General features: G+C 36.9%; 1 protein-coding gene across 4 annotated transcripts; it reads left to right on the top strand.

Annotated features, from left to right (window-relative positions):
• The first annotated feature begins 1,963 nt into the window (after positions 1-1,963).
• Positions 1,964-19,280, top strand: LOC104235361 (serine protease SPPA, chloroplastic). 4 transcript variants are annotated; one of them, XM_070171510.1, is made up of 14 exons: positions 1,965-2,521; positions 8,522-8,705; positions 9,872-10,009; positions 10,370-10,540; positions 10,622-10,725; positions 12,301-12,368; positions 12,802-12,968; positions 13,856-13,925; positions 14,325-14,479; positions 16,550-16,655; positions 17,098-17,185; positions 17,275-17,418; positions 17,595-17,769; positions 18,403-18,490. In XM_070171510.1, the coding sequence occupies exons 1-13, from the start codon at positions 2,066-2,068 to the stop codon at positions 17,616-17,618; spliced, it is 1,875 nt and encodes a 624-aa protein (XP_070027611.1). In that variant the 5' UTR covers positions 1,965-2,065; the 3' UTR covers positions 17,619-17,769; positions 18,403-18,490. The 4 variants fall into 4 exon arrangements, with proteins under 4 accessions (XP_009787401.1, XP_070027611.1, XP_070027609.1 ...); XM_070171508.1 differs by lacking the exon at positions 17,595-17,769 and adding an exon at positions 19,007-19,280 and having other exon boundaries at positions 1,967-2,521; positions 18,403-18,782; XM_070171509.1 differs by lacking the exon at positions 17,595-17,769 and adding an exon at positions 18,998-19,280 and having other exon boundaries at positions 1,967-2,521; positions 18,403-18,782.
• Positions 19,281-27,912: the final 8,632 nt, after the last annotated feature.

The following is a 27,912-nucleotide window of genomic DNA, read 5'->3' as shown; positions in this document are numbered from 1 at the left end:
ACTCTCAGGGGACATTCAGAGTTGGAGAAGAACACTCCGCAATTGGTGAACATCCACAAACAGAGAGATCAATCATTAAGTGCTTAGTTCTTTAACAAAGGAGTGATCAACAGAGTTATTCCCGGAGATTAACCCGTAACAAAAAAGTGTTGCTCGACGTTCTCGGCGATTAAATACATCACATGGAGGTCTGCATCATCCTACATTCAAGAAATATGCTTCTCAAGCCATCGAATCACGGAGAATTTTAGAGAGGAGAATCAAGGGATACATAGAATTGTACTCACAAATATTAATCAATAAAATCACTTTTTCTTTATATTATTTTTATTGCAGTTTATTTTTTGTATTACAAAAATTTGTTGCGAACACTCACTTATGCAAGAAGATTTTAAAAACTCTGAAGTTATTACTCCAGCCTCTAGCTCAAATATTTTACTTCAGTTTCGATACAGATTTAAACTATTTAATTTAAAAAGAGAATTAAAAAAATATTATTTATTCATAAAATTTGATCAACTTTTGAAAAAAATGATAAAAATTAAGTTTCAGAACTTATTTGGGCCAGTTTTGGGGTGATTTTTTTGGGGCATCTGCATCTATACCCGCTTTTTAGGTCACGTTTTAATTTGTGCCCTCTTTGCAATAAAAATTGCAAACGTACACACTTTTTCGCGTAACTTTAGCATACGGGGTTGAAGTAGCAAAGACAATCACACAAAACTTCAGCATTCTAGTAGACGGGCCTGAAGTAGCAAGTGTGCTGAAGTTTTTGCTTGTAATTGTTGAACTTAAGCATAGTAGTTGAAGTTTTGTTCTCTATTTACTGAAGTTTTTGTTTGTAATTGCTGAACTTAAGCATAGTAGCTGAAGTTTTGTTCTCTATTTGTTGAAGTTTTTGTTTGTAATTGCACTAAATAAGCTGAAGTTTTTTGGTCTGGATTCATTAGTTTTGTCATTAAGCTTTTTCAAAAACTTCAGCAGAAGATGCTGAAGTTATTTAGTTCATTTATAAAAACTTTAGCACTAAATAAGTTGAAGTTTTTTTGTCCTGGATAAGCTTTTTCAAAAACTTCAGCAGAAGATGCTGAAGTTATTTAGTTCATTTCTAAAAACTTCAGCACTAAAAGCTGAAGTTTTGTATCCATTTTAAAAGCACAAATTGCATTGATATGGACAAGTATAACATTAACCAGTTTTTACATCAAAAAAAATTTCAATAGCCAACGAGTTGTGAGGAACAATCAAGAATTCAACTTTTGGAATCAAAATTAACCAACGTACAGAGGAACCGTGTCCTTTAAATAGTTTTGTTTTGCTTTGCCTGTGATCCTGATGAATTGTTTTTGAGTTCCGATGCACCAGGACATATCCAAAAAGGGAACTGTGATAAAGACAAGTACACACATGGCTAAAGCAGAAAAATAAATTTCCAATGATGCTACACGAAGTTATCAAAACTTAAGCTTCCATCCGCCAGAAAGTTCACAATTACAATTGTACAGTTGCTTTAGCAGCACCAACAACAATAGAAGAAAGAAGAAGAAGAAGAAAACGAACAAGGAAGAGAAAGGGAGTTGGAGTTGTTTTAAAAGTGGGTACAAATTAAAACTTTTTAAAAAAATGGGTATAGGTTAAATGAGGGCGACCAAATAAGGCGCCCCGTGCAATTTTACGATTTTTTTCTACTCACCAAATTTTAATATATTTTCAAGTAAAATACATGTCTAAACACAACTTATAACTTTTAAAGATTGTTTTTCACTAATTTTCAATTTTTTTTTTCATTTTCAATCAACATTTATGTCCAAACGTGACCTATAAGAACCGAATTTAAATTAGTTGAATTAATGTTTGATGATAAAAAAAAAAGATTTTCGTTTTCCGTTGGAATCAAATAGAAGGGAGGGGGGGGGGGAGGAGGCGATGTGTACTTGTGTTGTAACGTTGCCGACGACGTGGCACTTAGGGAACCGCGTTCCAAGACTCGGGCATTTCTTCTTTTCTTGAGTCTTGATTTCTCCACTTCAGCCCGAAAGCGTGGGAAAATAGATAGAGAGAGAGAATGGCGAAGCTTTTATCCACACCTCGTCTCACCTCCATTCACCTCCGCACAGTCACTTCCACTCTCTCTAAACCTTCTTCTTCTCCAATTCACACTTCTCCCGCTCGTTCTCTCATCTCTCTTCACTACACTACTCGTCTCCTCAACCTTCCCTCTGCTGATAATCGTTGCCGCATTCACCGGAATTTCTCCGTTTCAGCCTTCGATACAAAAAACGACGACGTATCGTCGTCTTCCAAAGATGGAACCAAGGAAGAGCTTGGTTCTGAAATCAACGGCGATGATGATAGTGCGAAAAGTAATTCTACCAAGGAGGATCAATATCCGAGCGGAGAATTTGAATTGGAGGAGTACGGTGCTTGGAAGAGCTTATTAGTGAAGTTCAGAATGCTCTTTGCATTTCCTTGGGAGCGCGTCCGCAAAGGCAGTGTTCTCACTATGAAATTGCGCGGCCAGGTTAACTTCGAAATTTTGATTAATCATATTGACAATGTCCACCCGATTTGGTCATAGTAATCATAAGTAACATTTTTTTCGAAGAAAAGTATTTTCCTGATTAGTTCTGGAGTTCAATTGGATATAGAGTTTGTGGGAAGTGAATCAACTTCTAAATGTAGCTAAGTAGAGAGACGAAGGGTGGGGAAGTCACACATTTATTGATTGGTATAGAATGTTAGGTTTAAGCTTGGTTAGCTTAAAATAAAGAGTGAATGGGAAACGGAGGAAAAATGAAATATTTGAATTTCCCTCGTTGTGATCACAGTTAAAATGAAGAAGCTTAGTGGAGTTGTACGTTGAGTTTGTGCAATGGTACCTAGCCGTTGGAGTCCGTTAATAGACGGGAATTTATATGTTTTGGGTAGTGATACTTAAGTCCTCCCTTATAGTTTATTTCATACTTTCATAGGTTGCAATTGGACCCCGGTAATTAGGCCTTAGTAGGACTTTGGGTCCCTTACAGTGGTTATCTAGTTTTATCCTGTAATGATAGTGGGGTATATATATTTCTGTACCTTTGCAGCTGAGGAAATCAATCAAGAGAATATTTCTTTACCCTAATTTTATTTCCTTTTTGCTTATCTTTTGCCTTTCTTTTACTGTTCCATTGCGGCTGCATCATTTGGTATCAGGGCACGACCTCGCTCTGTAGATTAATGGCGGAAATAACTGAGATCATGAACATTAAGCATACAGGGACAGTAAAGGATTATTAAAGATCCTTTACTAATGTTATGACTAGACTCAACATAGCTGTAGAGCATGCCATCAGCATATTCTTAAACAACCTAAAACCAGAGCTCAGCAATGCTGTAACGATTGGCAACCCTTGCACACTACCCCAGGCCTTCTACTTGGCTAGACTGCATGAAGCCAGCTTTGCAGCCCTGAGTAAGGCCATAAAGGTGGGCAACTCAATGTCAGCTGTGCATAGGGGGAACATAACAACAACAACTACCCAGTAAAATCCCACCTAGTGGGGTCTAGGGAGGGTAATGTGTACGCAGACCTTACCCCTGCCCCGATAAGGGTCGAGAGGCTGTTTCCGATAGACCCTTGGCTCAGAAAGACGAAAATAAAGTAAAAAAAAACAAGAGGAGAGAATTCATTAGTAACTCCAATAAAAACCGTAATAGTAACATACACATAAAAACCGAAAGATGAATGGCACATAAGTCAGGGTCAAAACAATTGGCCCAGGAACAACTTGAATACATTCAAGAAACCAGCTACAGCTAAGTTTGACAATAACAGAAGGAGGAGGTTGAGTTTAGCAGAGATGGAGAAAAAGAGGGCTTAAGGATTGTGTTTCTTTTGTGATGAGAAGTTTGTACCTGGCCACAAATGCCAGGCCAAGAGGCAATTGTTCTCACTAGAGCCGGAAGTAGGTGAGGTACCAATAGAAGAGGAGGAAGAGGAGCAAATAGAAGAGGAAGGAGAGGAGATAGCTACAGAGCTTCCTGAGAATTGTGCTATATCCCTGCAGGCTTTAAATGGAACCTTAGGCTACCAAACCTTGAGGTTAAGAGGGTTCACAGAACAAAAGCCTTTGGAAATCTTCATTGACTGTGGCTCTACACATAATTTCATAGATGAAGGAACAACAACAAGGTTGGGATGCCAAATAAGCAAGACTAAGCCTAAGTTAGTACAGGTTGCTGATGGCAGAGAAGTGCCTACAGATAGTATCTGTAAGGGGTTCAAATGGTTAATGCAAGGGGCTGTGTTCCAGGATGACTTCTTAGTATTCCCAATTGGCAAAAGTGATATGGTACTGGGAATACAATGGCTCTACCCTCTAGATGATATCAAGTTCACTTTCAGAAAGCTTATGATGGAATTTGAGTATAAAGGGCAATTGCTCACCTTGCAAGGGATTCAGCCAAGATTCAAAACAGTTCAACCAAAAGCTATCAGCAAAATGACCATTGAAGGATAACAGTTCTTCATGGTTAAGGTAAGAGAGGCTGAATGCAAGGAAGTTAATGTGACAGAACCTGAAAAAGGTGAGTAATCAGAGGAACTTAAAGTGGTTCTTGCTGAGTATGCAGGAATATTTGAAGAGCCAACACAGTTACCTCCTTCAAGAGGGGTGTTTGATCATCATATCCCTTTGAAGGAGGGCAGTTTGCCAGTCAACTCCAGACCTTACAGATACTCACCAGTGCAGAAGGATGTCATTGAGACAATGGTGAGGGAAATGATGAACCAAGGCATCATACAGTACAGTTCCAGCCCCTATGCCTCTCCAGTGGTGCTAGTAAGCAAAAAGGATGGGTCCTGGAGGCTTTGTGTTGACTACAGAGCCCTCAACAAGGTGACAATTAAGGACAAATTTCCTATACCCATCATTGAAGAACTCCTAGATGAGCTGGGAGGGTCACAGATTTACTCCAAGATAGATCTCAAAGCGGGGTACCATCAGATTAGAATGGCACCAAATGATGTCCACAAGACAGCCTTCAAAACTCATTCTGGGCACTATGAATACCTGGTCATGCCCTTTGAGTTGACCAATGCACCATCCAGTTTTCAAAGCTTAATGAACCACATTTTTCAAGAGCATCTCAGGAAATTCATCTTAGTCTTCTTTGATGATATCCTAGTCTACAGCAGAAATTTGGAAGAGCATCTGCAACACTTAAGAATGGTCTTTGGCTTGTTACTCCAACACCAGCTCTTAGCAAAGAAGAACAAATGTGTCTTTGCTGCACAAAGGGTGGAATACTTGGGTCATTACATCTCAGCTCAAGGGGTATCAACTGATCCAAGAAAGATTGAAGCTGTTCAATCATGGCCTGAGCCTCAGTCTGTGACACAATTAAGAGGATTCTTGGGGTTAACAGGGTATTATAGGAGGTTCATAAGAGGGTATGGAGTGATCAGCAAACCTCTCACTTGCTAAAAAAAGATGGGTTCACATGGACTGAAGGGGCTAGAAGAGCTTTCAGTCAACTTAAAGTTGCCCTCACCACAGCTCCTGTATTAGCCCTCCCTGACTTTTCATTGGCTTTTGTGGTTGAGACTATGCCTGTAATGTAGGCATTGGAGCTGTTTTGATGCAGAAGGGACACCCTATTGCCTTTCTCAGCAAGGGATTATCCACACAACATCAGTCTTTATCTGTCTATGACAAGGAATTGTTGGCACTAGTAATGGCAGTCAACAAATGGTCTCAGTATTTGACAATGAGGCCTTTCATTGTTAAAACAGATCAGAGGGCCCTAAAGTTTCTACTAGAGCACAAGCTTCACACTGGTACTCAGCTCAAATGGATCACCAAACTAATGCAATATGACTTTGAAATAGAATATAAAAAGGGAAAGGAAAACAAAGCAGCAGATGCCTTATCTAGAATTCCACTGATCCAATTTGCTTCTATGACCCTATCCACTGTGAGGACTGACTTGCTTGAAATGATTATGCAAAGCTAGGAGCTTGATGAAGAATTGAAAACCATCATTCCGTCAATACAACAAGGAGGAGATAATACAAAGGGGTACACTTTTATACATGGCCAACTCAGGAAGAAGGAGAAGCTCGTAGTTGGACCTGATCTTCAACTTAGGAAGGATATACTGAAATTGTGGCATAGCTCAACAGTAGGAGAACATGAAACGGGAAGTTCAAGAATTGGTTAAGGCATGTGATGTTTGCCAGAGGCACAAGTATGACAATGCCCCTTATCCTGGATTACTGCAGCCACTCAAAATACCAGTGGCAGCTTGGAGCAGTATCAGCATGGATTTCATAGATGGGCTGCCTAAATCTAAAGGAAAAATAGTGATCTGGGTAGTGGTGGACAGACTAACCAAGTATGCTCACTTTCTAGCCTTTTCCCATCCTTACTCTGCCCATGATGTTGCCAAACTCTTTATGGAAAACATATACAAGCTACATGGAGTGCCTGAGAATATCATCAGTGATAGGGATCCCATTTTTACAAGTAAGGTTTGGCAAGAACTGTTCTCTATGATGAGAGTAACCCTCAACACCTCTACTGCCGATCACCCTCAAACTATGGACAGACAGAGGTAGTGAACAGGTGTTTGGAGACATATCTAAGGTGTTTCTGCTCAGACTCCCAAGCAGACTGGTCACAGTTCTTAGCAGCTGCAGAGTGGTGGTACAACACAACCTTCCACACCTCTATACAAAGCACACCATATGAGGCCTTGTATGGACAACCACCTCCATTACACCTACCCTACATGGCTGGGGATTCTCAAGTGGAGGAAGTTGACAGAAGCCCATTGACTAGAGAATTTAAGACACAATTGTTGAAATATCATCTCAAGAGAGCTCAACAAATGATGGAAGAACAAGCCAACAAACACAGATCTGATAGGCAGTTCAAGGAGGGAGATTGGGTTTACCTTAAAATCCAGCTATACATGCAGCTATCCATGTCAGGCAGACATTTTACTAAGCTCTCAGCAAGGTACTATGGCCCTTACCAAGTGCTGCAGAAAATAAGATCAGTGGCATACAAGTTGTCACTCCCAGCCCAGCTCTTATTGCACCCAACTTTTCATGTTTCTCAGCTTAAGGCTTGCCATGAGTTACCTTCTACTATAACCCATCCTCCTGTTATCGAGCTATCTAGCCCTTATTGTCCACAACCAAAGGAAATAGTGGAGAGAAGGCTGATTCAAAAAGGAAACAAGGCAGTGGCTCAAGTGTTGGTTAAGTGGAAGGAGCTTCCATCAGAATTAGCAACATGGGAAGACTATTCAGCATTGAAGATATGTTTTCTATCTTTTCTTCCTTGAGGACAAGGAAGACTTCAACAGGGGAGAACTGATGCACAGTTAAAATGAAGAAGCTTAGTGGAGTTGTACGTTGAGTTTGCGCAATGGTACCTAGCCGTTGGAGTCAATTAATAGACGGGAATTTATATGTTTTGGGTAGTGACACTTAAGTCCTCCCTTATAGTTTATTTCATACTTTCATAGGTTGCAATTGGACCCCTGTAATTAGGCCTTAGTAGGACTTTGGGTCCCTTACAGTGGTTATCTAGTTTTGTCCTTTAATGATAGTGAGTTATATATATTTCTGTACCTTTGCAGCTGAGGAAATCAATCAAGAGAATATTTCTTTACCCTAATTTTATTTCCTTTTTGCTTATCCTTTGCCTTTCTTTTACTGTTCCATTACGGCTGCATCACCTTGACAAAGGGACATTGTCCCATATTGGAAAAGACTTTTGATTGGTATATATATAATTGCTCTTCTTCTAGCTCTTAAAGAGTTAAGAAGAAGCAAGCCTCGCGCAGTCATTGCTCGGCTTCGGTCAAAGATTGATTGATTAATCTTTTTGGACAAACTTTCTTTAATTATGTAATAAAATATTAATTAAATTAGCCAAATATCCAACCCGAACCGGATCCGTGCGCCACCCGATTCATTTTCTTCCCGGATTTTTATTTAAATTTCTCTCCCGTTTTTAAGTAATTGTTCTGAAGGGTTGTAAACTTTCAGAAACAGTACTTCCATTGGCTATAAATTCGTTTGATTCCTCATATTTTTCCTTACGAATTTTCTGAACTTCAAGACTTTTTCTTCTTCTGCACAAATCTATTCCATTGTGATTTACTACCATTGAGTGGTTCGCTGACACTGTGGTTTTTGGTTACCAATACACCGGTGAGTTAAATCGTTCTATCCTGGAGGATAATATTCCAGCACCTCGGGTACTTGAGGGGAATAATTTCCTTAAGGACACACTGTGCATTCAATGGACTCGATTTATTCCGAAATTATTTTTTCATATATTATTTCGACATTCTGTTGCTGCTAACTTTCTGTTTCTGTTTCAGAAAGTTTACTGTTTTGTTATTTATTATAGTAATACAGATTGAATAACATAGAATACTTTTATTTTGCTAATGCTTATTTAGTTATTTCTTTTCTGTTTAGTTGAAGTAGTTGAAACTCTTGTACTGTTTGTCATGTCAGATATCTGATCAGTTACAGAGCCGTTTCTCTTCAGGATTATCTCTACCTCAAATTTGTGAGAACTTCATAAAGGCCGCGTATGATCCTCGAATCTCTGGTGTTTATCTCCACATTGAACCTTTGAGTTGTGGCTGGGGCAAAGTTGAAGAAATTCGGAGGCATATACTGGACTTCAGGAAATCAGGCAAGGTTTCATCTTTATACTTTTGTGGAATGTTGAAAGCTGTAAAATGTTCATGTGCTTGTCACTTGATTATGTAACTTACTTGGGAAAGAGGAAAAAGATGACATTTTGTTATATCTGTCGCTGTAAGCTTGTAAGGGTTGAATTTGAACCAAGGAAGAGAAATATTTTAATCCAAGTAGGAACAAAAAAAATCTAGGACATAATGAATAGATGAAGGCATTCATATATATAAGCCTTTAGTACTATAGGAACTTTTAGGTTGAGGGACTGGAAGGGAGGAAATATTCTTTGCCCTCTTGGACCAAGACCACAAAATAAGATAAGTGACTATTGGAGATCAATGTCAAAAGTTGTTGTGAACTAATTTGAGAGGTGATGGAAATTTCAAGGTCCCTGGGAGTTGTTTTATCTGGACATTATCAGAATTATGTAAGATCCACCATACTAGACTCTAAGGCAAGTACGCCCTTCTGTCTTTGTTTATCGCTTTGAAGAACAATAGAGTCACAACATTTTCCACGTTCACTACGATTGACTACAAGAAGTGGTCGCTGCTTTCCCCATCTTATCTGTGTGCCTACTAGTCCCAATTCCTCAATGCAAATGAATGGAAAATTCTTGTGCTCATTCTGTACGTCTCATATGTGATGAAGTTTTCAAGTATGTCCGGCATCTTGAAGTATGTGCGTATTTCAGTGCTTCCTATGTTATGAAATTGGAGTAATGCCATGTCTCAGGTGAGATGAATATTAGACTAGAAACTATCTTATAAGAAATCTAAACTTTCAAGACAATTTTGAAGAGAAAATATTATCAATGCTTGACTGATTAAGAAGCAATGCTAGAAAAATATATCTTTCTTACCTTTCCAGTAAAAAAAAAATGCTAAAAGAATAGCAATATTACTTCCTTATAAAGTCTTAGAATTATACGTACATCTCTTTATTTTTGATCATTATGTAGAAGTATTTTCCTTCATAGTAGCATCTGAGGTAACTGATTGCGCAACAAGTCTGAATTTAAAATGAGTATAATGTTGCATAGACTGAAAAATTACTTGGATTAATTAAGCTTCTCATGTTGAAAGAGTTCAATATAAGATACTTTTTCTGGAATTAGGAAAAAGAAAGTAAAGAAGAGCATTAATCTTTGTTATTTTTCAGGTAAATTCATAGTTGGCTATGCACCTGCTTGTGGTGAAAAGGAGTATTACATCGGCTGTGCTTGTCAAGAGCTTTATGCCCCTCCAAGTGCTTACTTTGCCTTGTATGGTCTATCAGTTCAAGCATCATTTTTGGGAGGTTAGTTCTTTAGCTCCCAGCTGATACAAATAGAATCTTGGCGAGACAAGTTTCCCTTAACTATCCCGGAAGTGCTAAATTCTTACTGATCCTTGGATGTATGGAATGCTGGCTGAGCTTCATTTTCGGAATATTGAGTTAGTCATCATTGCAATAATACTTTTTTCTATATTCCAATTTATGCAAAAGTGCAAAAAGTATAAACCTATTTCACTCCAGAGTTACTGGAATTTGCTGGCCAGTGTTATTGGGGTTTCAGTGAGTGGGTGAATGCAGCCTCAATTGTTTAACAAAAGTGCAAATGTGATCTTAAATTGCTTACGATCACCCCTTAACTGCAGCAAATATGTTGCTCTGCAGGTGTCTTTGAGAAAGTTGGAATTGAGCCACAAGTGGAAAGAATTGGTAGATATAAGAGTGCTGGAGATCAACTAATGCGTAAAAGTATATCTGATGAAAATCGAGAGATGCTAACTGCATTACTTGATAATATCTATGGAAATTGGCTCGAAAAAGTTGCTCTCACTAAAGGTGACTTCAGATTTGAAGTTCATAAGTGGAGATATAAAGCTATTCCAGTGGGGATTTTCATGATCTGATTTTCTTACTTAGGGAAGAAAAAAGAAGACATTGAACATTTCGTCAATGACGGAGTTTACCAAGTTGAAAGGCTAAAGGAAGAGAGCTGGATAACAGATATAAAGTACGATGATGAGGTACAGTAAGTTGCTAGGTGTCTTGAGGCATTACTTGATAGAAACAGTTCTGTGATTATTTGTAAGTTCAACTGATTTAATGGCTGAGTTTTTTCCTTTTATTTTTTTGTGGGTGGGGTCGGGGGGTTCTTTTCAAATAAATTGGGAATGGTAATGGATTTACTTCTTTTCCACGGAAAGTCGATTCTTAAGATATCATGAAGGGAAAAAAATGTAGTCAACTACTAGTATGTGCCATTTAATTGACCATTCTGGTGTAGGTGATTCTAGGATGATTTACCTCTCTCTGCATTAGAAATTAAATCAAGAATTCATCTTTATATATATGATATAAATGTTTTGTTCATGGAATGTTGAGATATTCTCATATTAAATAATACTCCCTCTATTCCGGTTTAGATGACACTTATTTTTTATGTGATCAAACATTTTTTTCTTTGACCACAAATGTTTCATATATTTTTGAAATGTTTTTATTTATAAAAAAAGTTGTAACTATAGTATTTCTTTATCTAATTTACATTTGTTGCAAATTTTAGCTTAAAAAGATTAAGAAATCAATGTCCGAATTGAGATTTGACATTTTGACTCTCATACTCTGAGCCCTTCACTCTTTTTGTAACGGAGGGAGTAATCTATTACACTTCTTCAACATTGTGTCTGATCTCTTTGCTTGCCAAACTAGGCCTCTCTATGATTTCAACTTTATCGGGTGTACCCGAAGGGACCTCGCAAAAGCAGGTCTTCTAATCTGGGATGCATACCAAACTTTTATGAGGACTGAACTTTATATACAAATTTTATAGCTGCACAGGTTATCATAATCTCTGTACTCTTTTACAGTCTTATGATGAGCAGACCTCAGTATCCAATGTTTTCACCCTTTTCTTATATATTTTTAGCTTATGAAAAGAAAAAAAAAGGGGCAGCCCAGTGCACTAAGCGCCAGCAATGCGTGGGATCCGGGGAAGGGCCGGACCGCAAGAGTCTATTATACGCAGTCTTACCCTACATCTCTGCCGGAGGCTGATTCCACGGCTCGAACCTGTGACCTCCTGGTCACGTGGCAGCAACTTTACCCGTTAGCTTATGCCAGTGATGAAATCTTGGAAATCAGTTTCATTGACTTCTAGTTAAAAATTCATTTAATAAGTAAACAGTCAGTGTTCATCAAACGACATACGTATAGCAGGTCTATCTATATGTGATTATAAGGAGAGCAACTAAGTTGTAGATCAGTTTCGTTGACTTCTAGTTAAAAAATTATTATAATAAGTAAACAGTCCGTATTCATCAGATGACATACGCATTGCAGGTCTATGTGTGATTATAAGGAGAGCAACTAAGTTGTATGCTAGCATTGTTGCCTAGAAAACAAGAGTGGCACACACTGTAATCTCTTTTATTGTACTAAGCTGATAGAGGCTGTGTCATTTATGCATCTGGCCATCTGAATTTAGTCACTCTGCATAAAAATGTTTAACTTGCTTCATGAACTTGACATGTTCATAAGAACTTAAAAATCACTTTTTTTCCCATGGTTAATGAAGGGATCACTGATTGTTCAACACTCAGGTAATGTCAATGTTGAAAGAGCGTTTGGAAATTCCGAAGGACAAAAATCTCCCTGCAGTTGATTACAGGTTTTTTCTTTTTGAATTTCAAGTCACCTGGATATGTTTTTCTCAGGATTGCTTTTTTGCACCAATATTTTGTACGTTTCTTTTCATGAGATCAACTGATGATCTTTATTAATTGAAGTGAAGATGCAATATTTTGGAATTTGGCCTTGCACTTTACTGTTGTTTTTGGACTAATCTATGGCCCTTGAATTTTCAGAGAGTATCAAAACTAAGGGAAAAAAATATTATTTTGTGTAATTCTGCAAAATATCCCGGGTGGCTACTGCGAAACAGGGAATGTGTCATAACTTTTTTCAGTTTGACTTGGGATTTTGTCAACCATCAATTGTCTTGTATTTTAGTGTCCTCTCTCCAAATTTCTTTGTTTCATCTGTTATGCACTATTTTCCTTTTGTATTTAAAATCATTTTGTGGTTATTATATTCTGACGCAGGAAGTATTCAAGAGTTAGGAGATGGACTCTCGGTCTGACAGGTTATAAAGAACAGATAGCTGTGATTCGAGCCTCTGGGAGCATTAGTCGCACACGCGGTCGATTTAGTTCATCCAGTTCAGGAATTGTAGCAGAGCAGTTAATTGAGAAAATTCGTAGTGTACGAGGTATGAACTGTACTTGTATGTGCACAATTCGTGAATGATTCATTAAGTGGTCAAGATATGTGAAAACAGTTGGTCGTTACACAGTGAATCTTGATTAGCCATAAATCATGAATACCAAGTTTTTAGTTTCAAAAAGACATTTTGCAGAAACAAGGCATTATCCACTCTGTACAGTTCTGGCTACCTTTTTTTTTCTTTTCCAATTTGCTTAGTGCTCTTTCCTCTCTTTCCAACTTAGATTCTGGAGAGATTTGTATTTTTGAAAAGCGTTTGCTAAGTATGAAGGAGAAAAATTCTTGCTAGGACTGTGTTAGTGTTACGTTGCTAGTGGTGTACTTGAATAATCAAAGTGCTACACTCATATTCAATGTTTCTTCTTTTTCAGACTTTAATAGTGAACCTAAAAGATGGTAAGGCCAGCTTGGTTATTGTTAGTTGCAGGCTTATTTTTTCATGTAATGCATGAAGTTGCTATCAGCTATGAAAGTTATTTTAGAAGAACGGTATGTAAAATTTTCAGGTAACCAGTAGGAAGTCAATGAAGATGTCCTTTAAGGCTCCTGCATGTGTTGTAAATTGTATGAATGCTTGCTTTGAGCCGAGGGTCTATCGGAAACAACCTCTCTGCCTGCACAAGGTAGAGGTAAGGTTGTGTACATACTGACCCCACTTGTGGGATTATATTGGGTATATTGTTGGTGTTGTTGTTGCATGTGTTGTACACTCTAAATTGCAGCAGATTTGGATGCTTCATATGTGCTGATTTAAGATGAATGGAGGAAAAAGCTTGATAGGTTTAGGTGATTGCGTGCTTATTTTGGCTTCTTTCTTGTGGTTGTGAAATTTTCTTCTTTCTTTTGTATTTCATGTGTGGCTATGCTATGCAGAGTCGAAAAGGTATAAAGCTGTCGTCCTTCGAATTGATAGTCCTGGAGGTGACGCTCTTGCTTCTGATCTGTAAGTCCTGTTATATGGTGGCTCTTTCCTTTGTATGCACTATGTTAGGAGCCACTTGGCTGTCTGAATTTTTTCCTTTTAACTTCTATAATGTTGCATTTACATTCTTCCATGTTTTTTATAGGTAAAGTAACACAAAATCCTAACTGCTTATTTGATTGTCTTGTACAATGGAAATCTCAACTCTTTATTTTCATTTAATCTCCTGTTTTGAGTTCTTCGATGATACTTCAGCTAAATCACTTGTAAAATAGAATGTGATATTGTTCTTTCCTTGTCTTCAAAGCAGTCAATATATTTTCCACATATAAAAGCTTCTGTAATAGACTCTGACGAACATTATTTTATTTTTTTCAAACCAAGTTCTCTGTTGATTGATTAGGATGCTTTTCTCCACAGAATGTGGAGAGAAATCAGACTGCTGGCAGAAACTAAGCCTGTTATAGCATCCATGGCTGATGTGGCAGCCAGTGGAGGATATTATATGGCAATGGCTACACAAGCTATTGTGGCGGAGAACCTTACACTGACAGGTTCAATAGGTGTGGTGACAGGTAAATCTAGCTACTAGAATAAATTCTAGCTCCTTACAAACTGTGATTGAGTGGTACACTAAATTTGGGGCTAATGTCAGAGCTGGAATAATTTTCCGCAGAACCTTGTGCTTCACAAGTGTGTGTATTGTGTTTTAGGACTTGTAATTTGCACTAGCAAGATAATTTCTGTGCAGGTGTTATCAGCTCCCAAAAGTTTGTAACTGATTAAGAGATATCTTGAATTGCAGTTACTGTTGCATATCTTGATCCAAACATAATTCAGGAACCGAAATGTAGGTAAATTTACCATCCACCTTTAAGAATTAGAAATAGCTCCCAACCGCTTGAAAGCATCACCATGCAGGTGAACTATGTTCCTTGTGATGGTTAGACAGTGTTTTTACTTAAGTTGGAATGACCTGTGCTCTTCAGAAACTCCTTAATCCTAGTTGTTTTAGAAGAAAAATCATAAAACCCAAATGGTTACTATGCAATCAATATTGCTTTTGTTTGTCCGTAATCCTTTGGCCTTATAATTTTATGTTTGTTGAATTATTCATCGTTAGTTGGTCCGACTGCTTTTAGTTTGCCTGTAGGTTACCTAATAAACTTTTACGTTATCAAAAGAAAAAAAGTAAAAAGTAAAACGTTCACCTGTCTGTGAGCTGAGGGATACACTTAAGGTGCAGAAGCATGGATTGGTAATTGATTGACCAGATTTATTTATATCTCCAAATTGATGAAGGTTTCTACTCATGTTAGACCCAGTTGAACTTTCCACACTCTTTTACCTTTTAAAGGAAGATATTGAGGGGGGAAAATCTCGATCTTGAATGCCAGGTGTTTTTCCTTGTGTGGTACAACTTGTTTGAAGCCTTTGTGCTGCTTTGCTAGAATGCATGATTGGTCAATGATTCCTTGCATAAGCGGATCTTGTCTAATTCCAAGCTCTTTCTTATACCATCTTCACCAGAGGATAAATCAAAATCAAAATGTCTCTCTTTGAATGCCGTCCATAGGAGTAATCAGTCCCAACTACTACGAAAACTCAGCGCACATGCCTGAACTGTATGTTCTTGTATCGCATTTGGTGCTCTTACAAGGTTGATTGTACAGATATTCTTTTTATGCCCTCCAGATTAGTCCATAGAACTGGATTGTGAGGGGGCAAGGTTCCTTTAATTGTCCCAACAGTCTGTCTTTCACAATGTATACCAAATTTAGTTCCATTACTTACCATCTCAGAATATATTGAAGTGTAACTAGACAGTTCTATATTGAATGGAATAGCCGAATTTTTTCCAAGCTTTTATTTGGAGAAAGTATTTGGAGTTAAGTCCAACTATAGAATTGAATATCTTTCGGGTTGAGGCTATGTTAGTGCTTTGTCCATATAACAAGCCTGATGTGGAAATTAATGATTTTTTCCACAAAATAACATGAATAACCAAAATATAAGACGGAGGATAAATTGTATCTTACAGATAGGTTATGTAGTTAGAGATGGTAGTTCACAGGTAGAGGCTAGAGCCCTTGCATTCTATCTCTTCACTAGGCCCTCCCCTTCCCTTATCCCAACTCGGTCATTCACCCACCCGTTGCTCCCAATTCTTTAGAACACTGACAATTTGAGCTTGAACTGATAGTAGTAAAATTGGGATGACAACTCTCTTTGGTGTGTGTGTGTGTGCAGGTGGGTGGGTGGGTGTGCCTGCAAGTAGTGGAGATTGGGTCGAGTTGATGTGTGTCTTGATGAAACCTCCAAGATTTTGGCCTGTGGGAGAGGCAATTATGCCGGTCCATGTATTTGCTTCCACACGAGTGTCAATCCTTTATAGTTTCAATTTTTCCGTTCCTTGGTTCCTCTGGGTTTTCCTTTGATATCCATGCTGTTCTGGAAGTCTTTCGTTCTGCCATTTCATGCCCCCTTGTATTTAGTTTCGTTGGTCCTTAATATTCACAAAATGTACTTGTACGAGGTCTTCCATAGTGGAATTGGCTTTATGAGCTAGGACTCCCATTTCACATATATCCCCGTGCAAATATTTTAATCAGATTCAATATGTTAAAATTACATGTTTTTGGCAGGAAAATTCAACTTGGGAAACTTATATGAAAAAATTGGCTTCAATAAGGAGATAATATCAAGGGGAAGATATGCAGAGCTTACTGCGGCTGAACAACGACCATTCAGGTGAAATTTTTCCGTCTTCCTTGAGGTTATACATGTCACTGGGTGGTCCATTACACCTTGAACCCCATTTTATAAGAACATAACCTTAAGTCGTGAATTTCACGTTACATCATTCTGTTCTTACTGCTCCGTTTTTGGGGCCTCTATAAGCCAGCTGAAGTTTGCTCGTAAAAAGTAGGATAGCTTCTGTACTTACGCAGAACACCAAAATCAGAACTTCCACTTCTGTACTTAGTGGATTTTGAGCTTAGCTGCTGTTTTAAATGCCTACAAGTGGAAATCCAACTATTGTCTTGTATTTTGATTTAGTATATTATCAGATAGAATTTCATCTGCAGGCCTGAGGAAGCAGAGCTGTTTGCCAAATCTGCACAGCATGCATATACCCAATTCTGTCTTGTATTTTGATTTAGTATATTATCAGATAGAATTTCATCTGCAGGCCTGAGGAAGCAGAGCTGTTTGCCAAATCTGCACAGCATGCATATACCCAATTCCGGGACAAGGCTGCCCTTTCAAGATCAATGACGGTATGCTACTGGTGAAGAGTACAGCTTAGAATGGAACAGTCATTACTTTACTTATCAGTTGATTGAAAATACGAAGCACTGCATTTTAGGTGGAGAAAATGGAGGAGGTTGCACAAGGGAGAGTCTGGACTGGAAATGATGCTCTTTCACGAGGTCTAGTTGATGCTATCGGTGGTCTCTCTCGTGCTGTCGCAATTGCAAAACAGAAGGCCAATATACCTCAGGAAAAACAGGTGCGGCATAAGCAAATCTTATTTTGCTGTTAAAAACAGCTATTTCAAGTTTGAGCACATAGATTGTAGTGCTGTGCTTTCTGAAGCATGATTCTCAAGTCTATATTTCAGTTTATGCTTGGATCTTTGTCAACTGTCATTCTAGTTAAATTCTGGAACTCTCTTGGGAACCTCAGGATCTGAATCTCTTGATCTTCTAATAGAGAGCTGGTGAATTTTCCTGCCAAAACCGGGTTCTAGATCATCTCAGTTGCTTCTTTCATCAATAATTGCCACAACTTTGAGATAAAAAGAAGTCAAATTGTAGCAAAAGGGAATAGCTTGACAAAGGCTCACTACATCGTAGACGCGGTCTGCTCTGACTTTCTTGCAAGATACTTTAATGTGTGCTGCTGTCAAGCAGCAGATTTAGCTTTGTTTTTGTGCACTCTGAGCCACCTTTCATTGTTGCCAAATTATAATGGGTTTAATGATAGCATTTTTTGGAAATCTAAACAATAGTTATTGTTTTCATTAGTCAGATGTGAACCATGTATGGTACTCATCCCTTTGTGTTTTATTCAGAAAAAAGAAATACATGATGATGTAGGAACTGAGTTTTTGGAAGATTCCTGGATATGGAATTTGAAATACTTGTAAGGATCATGATGTGACCACTGCACATTCTTTCTGCTTCTTTTGTTTATAAAATGCTCACTTATAAAATAAAATAAAAAGAAATACATGATGATGTTTGATGGCCAACTAACTTAATGTTACTAATACCTAACAAAGCTTGGAAGCTGCTTTCTACTATTAGTAACTGAAAATGTAGTAAGAGGTGAGAAACTTTGACTGGAAAAGCAAAAATGTTTTTTGAAGAGTAGAAACTATCTCGTGAGTTAATTTCCTCCTTTTTTATTTGTACTGTCGTCTCTTTCTCTATCACTTTGATGTAATGGAGATGAATTTCTTAGTCTTCCTAATAAGTTGTTAAAACTGCAGGTTTCTGTTGTTGAGCTGTCAAGGCCATCCGCATCCTTACCGGAAGTTTTAAGCGGCATAGGGAGCTCTTTAGCCGGAGCAGATAGAACTTTAAAAGAGTTGCTAAATGATGTGGCATCATCTGATGGAATCCAAGCCCGTATGGACGGGGTCATGTTTGAGAAACTAGGAGGAGCCGCTTACACCAATCCTTTGTTTATGTTGATAAAAGATTGCCTCAGTTCCTTATAAAGTCAAAATGATGCACACTGTTGCATCAGAAATATCTCATTTTATTATTTGCTGGAGCAAAACATTCATACATGGATCTTACTTTTTGTTGGGGATGCGGAATTTGGGAACATTAGTTCTCTGCTTCCTTTCAGAAAGTAAAAGATCAGGTAATTGCCTCTTTTCCTTGTATTTAGTATAGAACTTTCGATTTGTTTTAGTTTTAGGTTTTGGGTTTGTGAGAAAGTAAAACAAATGGATAGGTGGTAAAAAATAGATTGAATTTCCTCAAAAGAAATTGCTTCCTTAAAGTCGATAGTGGTAAAATAGGAGTATTTGATTCTTGTAAAAAATTAATATTTGATTTATTTACTAAAAGTTACAGTGATTGCAGGTTCAAATATATGAGCTCTTGCTGATTTGAATTCAGGTTGAGCAGTTTCTTGGTATCAACTTTCAAATTCATTATCACATATAAGGGTATGGAGATACCACTCGAATTGGTATCTTGACATTCTGTTATAACTACTGTAACTTCGAAAAGGTTCCACTTTGTAATTCCTGTTCCGTATGATTCATCATCTCCGTACAGACAGATCCATGGGGTGCCAACGGCCATGTGTAAAATACAGATGTATTACGATTTTAGTAGTGGATTATTCTCATTATCTCTTTTTCCAACTCTTTCTTTTGGGATGCGAACTATTACAATAACAATAACAACATACCCAGTAGTTTCCCACAAGCGGGTCTGGGAGGGTATGATGTACGCAACCTTACCCTTATTCATGGGAGGGCAGAAAGGTTGTTTTCGATATACCCTCAGTTAGAGAACGACGGAAAAAAAGGTAATTGCAACAACTAGGAATAACAACAAGATAAAATAAGATCGAATCCAAGAATGCAGTTAAATTCTAGACAGTACTAACCATCTATAAATAAAAGATATCATATAAACACTAATGCTAGCGAACTGATTAAGACAAAGAGAAACGCTCGCTACTACGAACCTTCTACCCTAATCTTTGACCTCCACACCCTCCTGTCTAGGGCCATGTCCTCAGTCAACTCTAGTTGCGCCATGTCCCGCATAATAACCTCTCCCCAAGACTTCTTAGCCCTACCTCTACCCCCTTCTGCTACCTATCGAGGCTAACCGCTCACACCTTCTAACTGGGGCTTCTATACTTCTCCTTTTAACATGCCCGAACCATCTCAACCTTGCCTCTTGCATCTTATCCTCCACAGAGGCCACTACTACCTTTTCCCGAATAACTTCATTCCTAATCTTATCCAACCAGTTATGCCCACACATCTACTTCAACATCCTCATCTCAGCTACTTTTAGCTTCTGGGGTATGAGAGTTCTTCTTTTAGCTTCTGGGTACGAGAGTTCTTGACTGACCAACACTCTGCTCCATACAATATAGTCGGTCTAATTACAACCTTTTAGAACTTACCTTTAAGTCTCAGTGGCACATTCTTATCACAATATACACCGAAAGCGAACCTCCAATTCATGCATCCTGCTCCGATACGATGCGTGACATCTTTATCAATTTCCCTTTACCTTGTATTATAGATCCAAGATACTTGAAACTACCTCTCTTGGGGATGACTTGCGTATCAAGTCTCACCTTCATATCTCCTTCTTGGGTACCGTTTGCTGAACTTGTACTCCAAGTATTCCGTCTTGTCATGCTCAACTTGAAACCCTCAAGACTCTAGGTTTGCCTCCAAACCTCCAGCCTCTTGTTAACATCACCTCGCATCTCGTCAATTAAAACTATGTCATCAGGAAATAACATACACCATGACACCTCACCTTGAATGTGTCTCGTCAATGCGTACATCGCCAAGAAAACCCCATCATAACCGAAACTATTGTTGCTTCAATAAGGCCCAAGCTTTATGCATACAGGTAGAGCTCGGTTTTATGGTATAACAAGTTGGGTACCAATTCAAGCACATCTTTGTGAATTAATAGAAGCTAGAAAGCTTTCATAGCATGACGAAAGATAACCATCTTCCCATCTCCCCGCTTCACGTTGAAGGAAAAAAAAAGGGAGAAAACCACAATCACCACCTAGGGCCTGCTCTCCTTCTTCCCTGAGAAGACGACAAAGGTTAATATATATGTTTTCAGGAATTGTCTAATGCTTTAGCCATCTCAACCTTTACCCCATTTTTGGTTCCCCAGTGGGGAGACAACTTATTCCAACCATTCCCCCATTTTTTTTCCCAAATTTTTTTATATTCTTCTCTCTCTTTTATATTATATTATTATTTTTTATTTCAATTTTATTTTTTAATTTTCATTAAACAAATTTCATCTTTTATTTTTTCATTAATTTATAATTTCCATTAAAACAATTTCATAAAATTTTATAATTTGTAAGCAATTATTATAGATTAACTAATAATTCAAATAAAAGTGAAATCATTGCTATACAAGATTAATTAAATACATATTACATAACGATAAAATTCATTCGAAATACTACATAAATATTCAACTTCAACCTCTAGTATTCTCCCATAAATGATCTATTAATGCATTACGAAGTGCAAAATAAGCATCTTTGTCCTTAATTCTTCTATGTAGAGCTAAAAATTCTTGAAATCATTGATTTTCAATTTTTATTATGCTATTTACCGTAGTTTCAATTTTTATGTATTTTAATTTAATGTATTTTCAAATGTCATGTATTTCCAATTTTAGTGTATTTTCATTTAATGTATTTTCAATTTTCACTTTTTAATTTTAGCAACATCTAATATTTTATATTCGCACCTTTAATTTCAATTTTAGCGACATCTAATATTTTATATTTGTACCATTCATTTTTTGAGATGATTATATATTTTTTGTACAATTATAACTTATAATAAAATTAACTTACAATTTTACATAAAAATAATAAATGCACGAAAATTAATTTATCAAAATTATACGCCAAAGTTAAAATGTAAAATTAATATTATAAAGATATTACATAAACATAATTAGGTATATATAAAGAGATAAATTAAAAGATTAAATAATAAAATAATAATAAAATATACATGAATAGTAATGGGAGAGATGAATAGTGTACCCCATATTTGAGGGAACACTATTCATCCCCCATTTTGGAGGCAAAATGGGGGAAGGTTGAAACTTCATTACTCAAAAATTGCCCCCATTATGAGAAAATAGGGTAAGGTTGGAGATGGCCTCAAGGACTACGCTCTTTTATAAATTTTACTAACTACTACTTTCTTGAACTAAAAATTAGTTACCTTTTGTTTTGTACTTATAAAGATTCTTGAACTTCACTTCTACATATAAATATATTAAAGAGAAAAATTAACCCAACTAGCCGCTTAATCATCCACTTAAACTAAAAATAACAGAAGGATATATAATATATGTATAATTCATATATAATATTTGTATAATCATGTATAATCAATTCATAATTTATATATACTGATTAGAAAAAGTAAATGATGAATCCAAATAGCTATTTGTGTATAGATCCCATATAACAACAACAACAACAACAACAACAACTACCTAGTTTTGTGGGATTTGGGAGGGTAATGTGTACGCAGACCTTACCCTTACCCCGATAGGGTAGAGAGACTATTTTCGATAGACCCTCGGCTCAGAAAGACGAAAATAAAACAAGAAAAGACAATTCATTAGTAACTCCAGTAGAAATCGTAATAGTAACAGAAGCATAACAACCAAAAGATAAATGACGTGCAACAACAGTAACCAATATCCAAGACCTAGGGCTAAGATAAACAACAAGGATAGTGAGGGCTCAACATAAACTGCAAGCCATCTAAGATCAACCTTAATCCAACCCCGCCTCACCCCGGGTATGAAGTAAGGTAAACTCTACTACCCCCTAACCTACAACCCTAATGCTTAACCTCCAGACCTTCCTTACAAGGGTCATGTCCTCGAAAATCTACAATCGTACCATATCCTGCCTAATCACCTCTCCCTAATACTTCTTAGGCCTCCCTCTACCTCTTCTCGTACCCATCACGGCCAACCGCTCACACCTCCTCACCGGAGCATCAAGGATTCTCCTCCGCACGTGCCCAAATCATCTGAGTCTCGCTTTCCGCATCTTGTCATCTACATGTGTCATGCCCACCTTTCTCCGAATATCTTCATTCCTAATGTTGTCTATCCTAATGTGCCCGTACATCCACCTCAACACCCTTATCTCTACTACCTTCATCCTCTAGATATGGGAGTTGTTAACCGGCCAACACTCTAGCCCATACAACATGGTCGGTCTAACCACAACTCTATAAAACTTACCTTTGAGTATCGGTGGCACTTTCTTGTCACACAAGACTCCAGATGCAAGCCTCCATTTTATCCAGCCCGCTCCTATACGGTGAGTGACGTCCTCGTCGATCTCTCCGTCTCCCTAAATTATCGACCCAAGGTACTTGAAGCTATCTATCTTGGGGATGACCTGTGATCCAAGCATCACGTCCCTGCCTACTTCCCTCGACTCAACGCTAAACTTGCACTTCAGGTACTCCGTCTTAGACCTGCTCAATTTGAAACCCTTAGACTCGAGGGTCTGTCTTCAAACTTCCAACCTCTCGTTAACACTGACCCTCGTCTCATCAATTAGGACTATGTCATCAACAAATAACATACACCATGGCACATCCCCTTGAATATGGTGTGTCAGTGCATCTATTACCAAGGCTGTATAGATCCCATATAAAGAATATTAAACTTACAAAGCTTAAATTTACCGTTATTTGGCCCTCCACTCTACGACATTACATAGTTTAAACTCATAGCTACTTGGTAAATTGAATTAACATAGAGTTGAATTAAGAAGAAGATTGTAAGTATTTTAGGAATACTAAGCTAGCGTTTGGCTATAAATTTTCAAATTTGTTTTGAAAAATTTAATTTGGATGAAGTTTGATTTGAAGATGAAAATGTGTTTGGATATCAGTTTTCAAAACATATTTCACTTTTTTGTTTGAAAAAACATAAAACATGATGTATACCCACAAGTTCTAAAAACTATCACAAATACCCAACCGTACCTTCATCAATAACATTCATTATATTATCGCAAACCATAGTCCTGAACATAAATAAATTTGGTACAAAATTATCATTTTTATACTGAACTACATAATACACTATCAGATGACCGAGAAGACTAAACAATATTATTATAAAATAATAAATCGTGGGCTCTTTTATAAAATATAAAAGTTTGGGATAATTTTTTAAAAAATATAATAGTAATATTTTGGGCCAAAACCAACTCTTTGGGTTTTGGGAATTTGCCAAAATATGGATAAATTTTATGAACAAATATGTATTTACCAAAAAACAAACCCAAATAAATTTTGGCAAAATCTATGGCCGAACCAGTCCTTAAAAATTGTCCATACACAAACTACAACTTCTACATACTTCTCCAAGGTTTTACTACTATTTAGAAACGACACTTTAGGTGTACGAACGTTGTTCGGACTTCGGATACATTTAGGATTTTCTTCACTACGTATTTAGAAATGGCACTTTAGAGGTTAAGTGTAAATTAAGTATAAATAGATAATTCTGCATGTCTTCTAGGAGAAACACGTGTGCCACCTACTTTAAGCAAATGATATGTACTGCACTTACAGTTATTTAACTATAAATCTATGGCATTACTTCACAATTTACAATTAGAAGACCCTCTTTATTTGTGAGTGTCTGCCACTTTAGACTTAGAGCGTCTGCCACTTTAGAGCTTAGATGTAAATTAAGTATAAATTGCATGTCTGCTAAGAGGGACACGTGTGGCACCTACTTTTAGCAAATGATGTATATTACACTTATATTTATTATAATCTATAGCTGTACTTCACAACTTGCAGATCATCTTTCAGTGAGTCTCTCAACCCTCTTCTGCTTTTTTTGTTCTTCAATCTTTTAAATTGTGAAACTGTATAAGCTAACTATTGTACTTGTAAATTTCTGCTAGATTTTACTTCACTCTCCTTCTTTCTTTCTTGCAATCATTTTTTTGATGATATGATTTTGATAGATCTGATTTGGTTTTTTTTCATATTTTGAATTTTTCCTGTTGGATCTTTTACATGCAGGTTAGTATTTGTATATCTTTTGATAGTTGCTTCTACGAACTGCTCTGTGTCTTGCTTTCTTCAGTCCTCACTATTTGTAGAAGCTACTAAATCTGAGGATACAACCGGCATAGCCTGTTAAGGAGGAAAAACGGATTCTTTCTGACAAATAACCCCACCCAGGTTCTCTACTTCTTGTTGATTGTTTGTCCTTATAGTCTGGCACTCTCATTCCAGGAATCAGAGGAAGGCATTCTGTCCGATAATGGAGTTAGAAGTTTCCGGCTTGCTTTCTCTCTTCTTTTGAAGTTGGCAGTCTCAGTCAAGATTTAACTTTAGTTCGGGATTTCTTTTTAAACTTGTAAATTTCTCAGTTGTAACTTGTAAGTTCCATATTGTCTCTGGTATGAGCTTTATTAAACATTACATTTTAGAGCTACAAAGTTTTGCTTAGTACTAAGTCATGCAATAAAGATTGTACTAATTCTTTGCAGATACAATCGAAGGAAAAAACTCAAAAAGTTTGTCTATTTTTATATTTATGGATGAGTGTGTCTCTGAGTCTAATTGACATAACACACCATGCACCTAAGTATTTATTTTCATACATCTATGTGAAGAAAAGAGGTAAAAATAGTGATATGCACGTAAAACATGAACCATAATTTTTTAAAATAAGAGAAAAACTAATTAGCAGATATCCATCAAAATTCATCGCCAAGGAATTAGTGCAATAAAAAGAACAAATAAAGAAAAACGAAAAAATTAACCCTAAATCACAGGTACGGAAGAGGTGAAAAGAAAAAGTAAATGAAAATTTTGGAAATCGAACCAAAAGCTATGAGAGATGAAGTAATAACTAAAATTTAGACCTAAGGATTGACTTCTTCTACTTCCAGAGGCAACTCTTGCCCATTAAGCATGTCCAAAACATGCTTTCAGACATAATTTGAGAAAATCATCCTGGAATGGTTATAGCAGCATGCATGCAAGTCTATCCGTTTTATCCTATGTCGAAAAAGAGCACATCTTTCAACCCAGCATTGGTGAGAGGAACAAAAAGAAGGTTAAACCTCTTGGGTAAACTGAAATAGAAACGGAAACAACAGTTGTGGAATCTGACTATTCCCATGTCGGGCTGAAATTAGAACCATCCACACCATCAAAAAGAAAGTAAAAGGCATGTCTCGTTGCGTTGCGTATCTGTACTTGAGATTTGATTCTTTCTCATAGATTCTAAATTTCTTTGATTCAAACATAATGTTGCTTACATTTGCTTATTTCCTCCCACTTCTACCTGCGAACAGGAAGCAGGGGCGTATGCAGAATTTTTCATAAGTGGTGTCGACATTTAAAGAAGTAGACAAAGAAACAAATATAGTAACGATATCATTTATTTTTTTAAAAGTACCTTACTATAACTCTCCTAGATAAGTTACCTATTTTGAAAGGTATTCATAACCTCATTAGGAATAAGACTAAATACATCATTTTCTATGTAAGGCACCAAACAGCTACTGAAAAACTCATCATCCATTCAACTCTGCAAATCGGTCTTAATCAACTTCATTGCCGAAAAAGCTCTCTGTAGCGGTAGTAATTGGCAAAAGCAAAGCAAATTTTTTTAGTTGAAAAACAAAGAAGAAAAGTCACATGCTTTTTTGTCTCCACTAGTTTTATGGAAAGATTACCAAGTTCCCTAAGACTTGAAAAACTTTTATCATGATCTCGGACATCACAATGCAATTCTAAAACTGAAAGCGAAGATCGACCATGACATCTATTCTCTAATTAGTAAAATGTGATGCTTTTGGAAAAACGGAAACCATATTGCTCAAAAATGAAGTTGCAAAAGCCTTGAACCGATGACCACTGCCTTAAATTTTAGGGAATTTACTAGTGAACTAACTATGTTGCTTTGACTAAGTTTTGTCATTTTATTTTACTTGTACGCCTTTTTTCTTTTGCATATTACTTATATATAGACACCGCTTCGACAAGGGTAAATCCGCTCCTAATAGGAAGTAGCAACTTATTTTGGGATTTGGGCTTTTGCGTTACTGCACAAAATACTTTTTGGCATCCTGATATGAATGGTATTGTCTCCCTGGATAGTGGTGAACGATCATGCACTGGTTTTGCTGCCTCAATGTTCCAGATTTACAGATAGAACAATTTACCACTTTCTGATAAATTCCTATAAATAACTTTCGCCTTAACCACATAAGATTAATTGATCTAAGTAGATATTTTCATCTACTTAAATTTGACGTTTCTTATTTCTATGAGTTCTGAGATTTATAAAATGTTAGTATTTGAAGTGTCGTTATGGTAGATGAGAGTGTTATTTCGATAATGTGTTTTATCTTTCGGCCTCTGCTATTACGTGTGAATGCAATGTTGATTTGGGTTACACTGATGTGTACTTCATATTCTGGAATTTGGTAAAGGAACTACTGCAACATGTTCCTAAGATCACGCAGATTATTCCATGCCACCTTTTAAAATGAAGAAAGATGAAATCTTTAGTAGATATGCTAAATCAACTGTCATTTTTTTGTGCTTTCATTACACTGATAATTCAAGCATTTAGGAAGTCTTTAAAAAGTTTATCCTCTTCTACAATTTTCTGCACAAATATTTTACCAAAGAAGATTCCCATATGTTCTTTTGTAGTTTTGTTTTACCACAAGACATATATGTTCTTGATTGTTTGGAATATGTGATTTTAGAGCATGCTAATTTCCTAAGCCATTTGGAGTCTAGATAAATAATTCTCCCACTTAGATCAATTAACAAATTCTAACTGCGACATCCATCAACTGTATTGCATGCACCTTTCGATTTCTTCCAATGTTTTTCTTTGTTACTGTACTTATGTTTAGCATAACTCCGTGAATTTTCACCAAAGTGTGATACTTTGTAGGTCTTAGAAAAAACCCTGTCATATAGTATACCATTAACCTCCACAAATGTCAACTGTACTACTTTGGCAATCTCCAGCCAAATTTATGCAAATGGCAATATTTTAGATATGTGTTTTCCTAAATTTTCGCCAACTCTATGTATGCACTGCTCTTTTGTATACGGACTAACACTCTGTTGAAGGAACTGAATTTCAAGATACCTGCGGGTGTCTATCCTCCTAAAGATCTTGCTATACCTGTGGGTGTCTATCCTCGCTAA

The sequence above is a fragment of the Nicotiana sylvestris genome, chromosome 3 (assembly GCF_000393655.2).
Source record: "Nicotiana sylvestris chromosome 3, ASM39365v2, whole genome shotgun sequence".
In the NCBI taxonomy this organism is placed as follows: Eukaryota; Viridiplantae; Streptophyta; class Magnoliopsida; order Solanales; family Solanaceae; genus Nicotiana; species Nicotiana sylvestris.
Note: the sequence above shows the minus strand (reverse complement) of the source record. Positions and strands in the feature narration are given on the sequence as shown.

Excerpts from the sequence above, each read along its gene's own strand:
- LOC104235361 (XM_070171508.1), top strand. The coding sequence starts at position 2,066 with ATGGCGAAGCTTTTATCCACACCTCGTCTCACCTCCATTCACCTCCGC. Across the intron at positions 10,541-10,621 it reads AAAAGTTGCTCTCACTAAAG|GGAAGAAAAAAGAAGACATT; the intron begins GTGACTTCAGAT and ends TTTCTTACTTAG. Across the intron at positions 14,480-16,549 it reads TTCAATAGGTGTGGTGACAG|GAAAATTCAACTTGGGAAAC; the intron begins GTAAATCTAGCT and ends TGTTTTTGGCAG.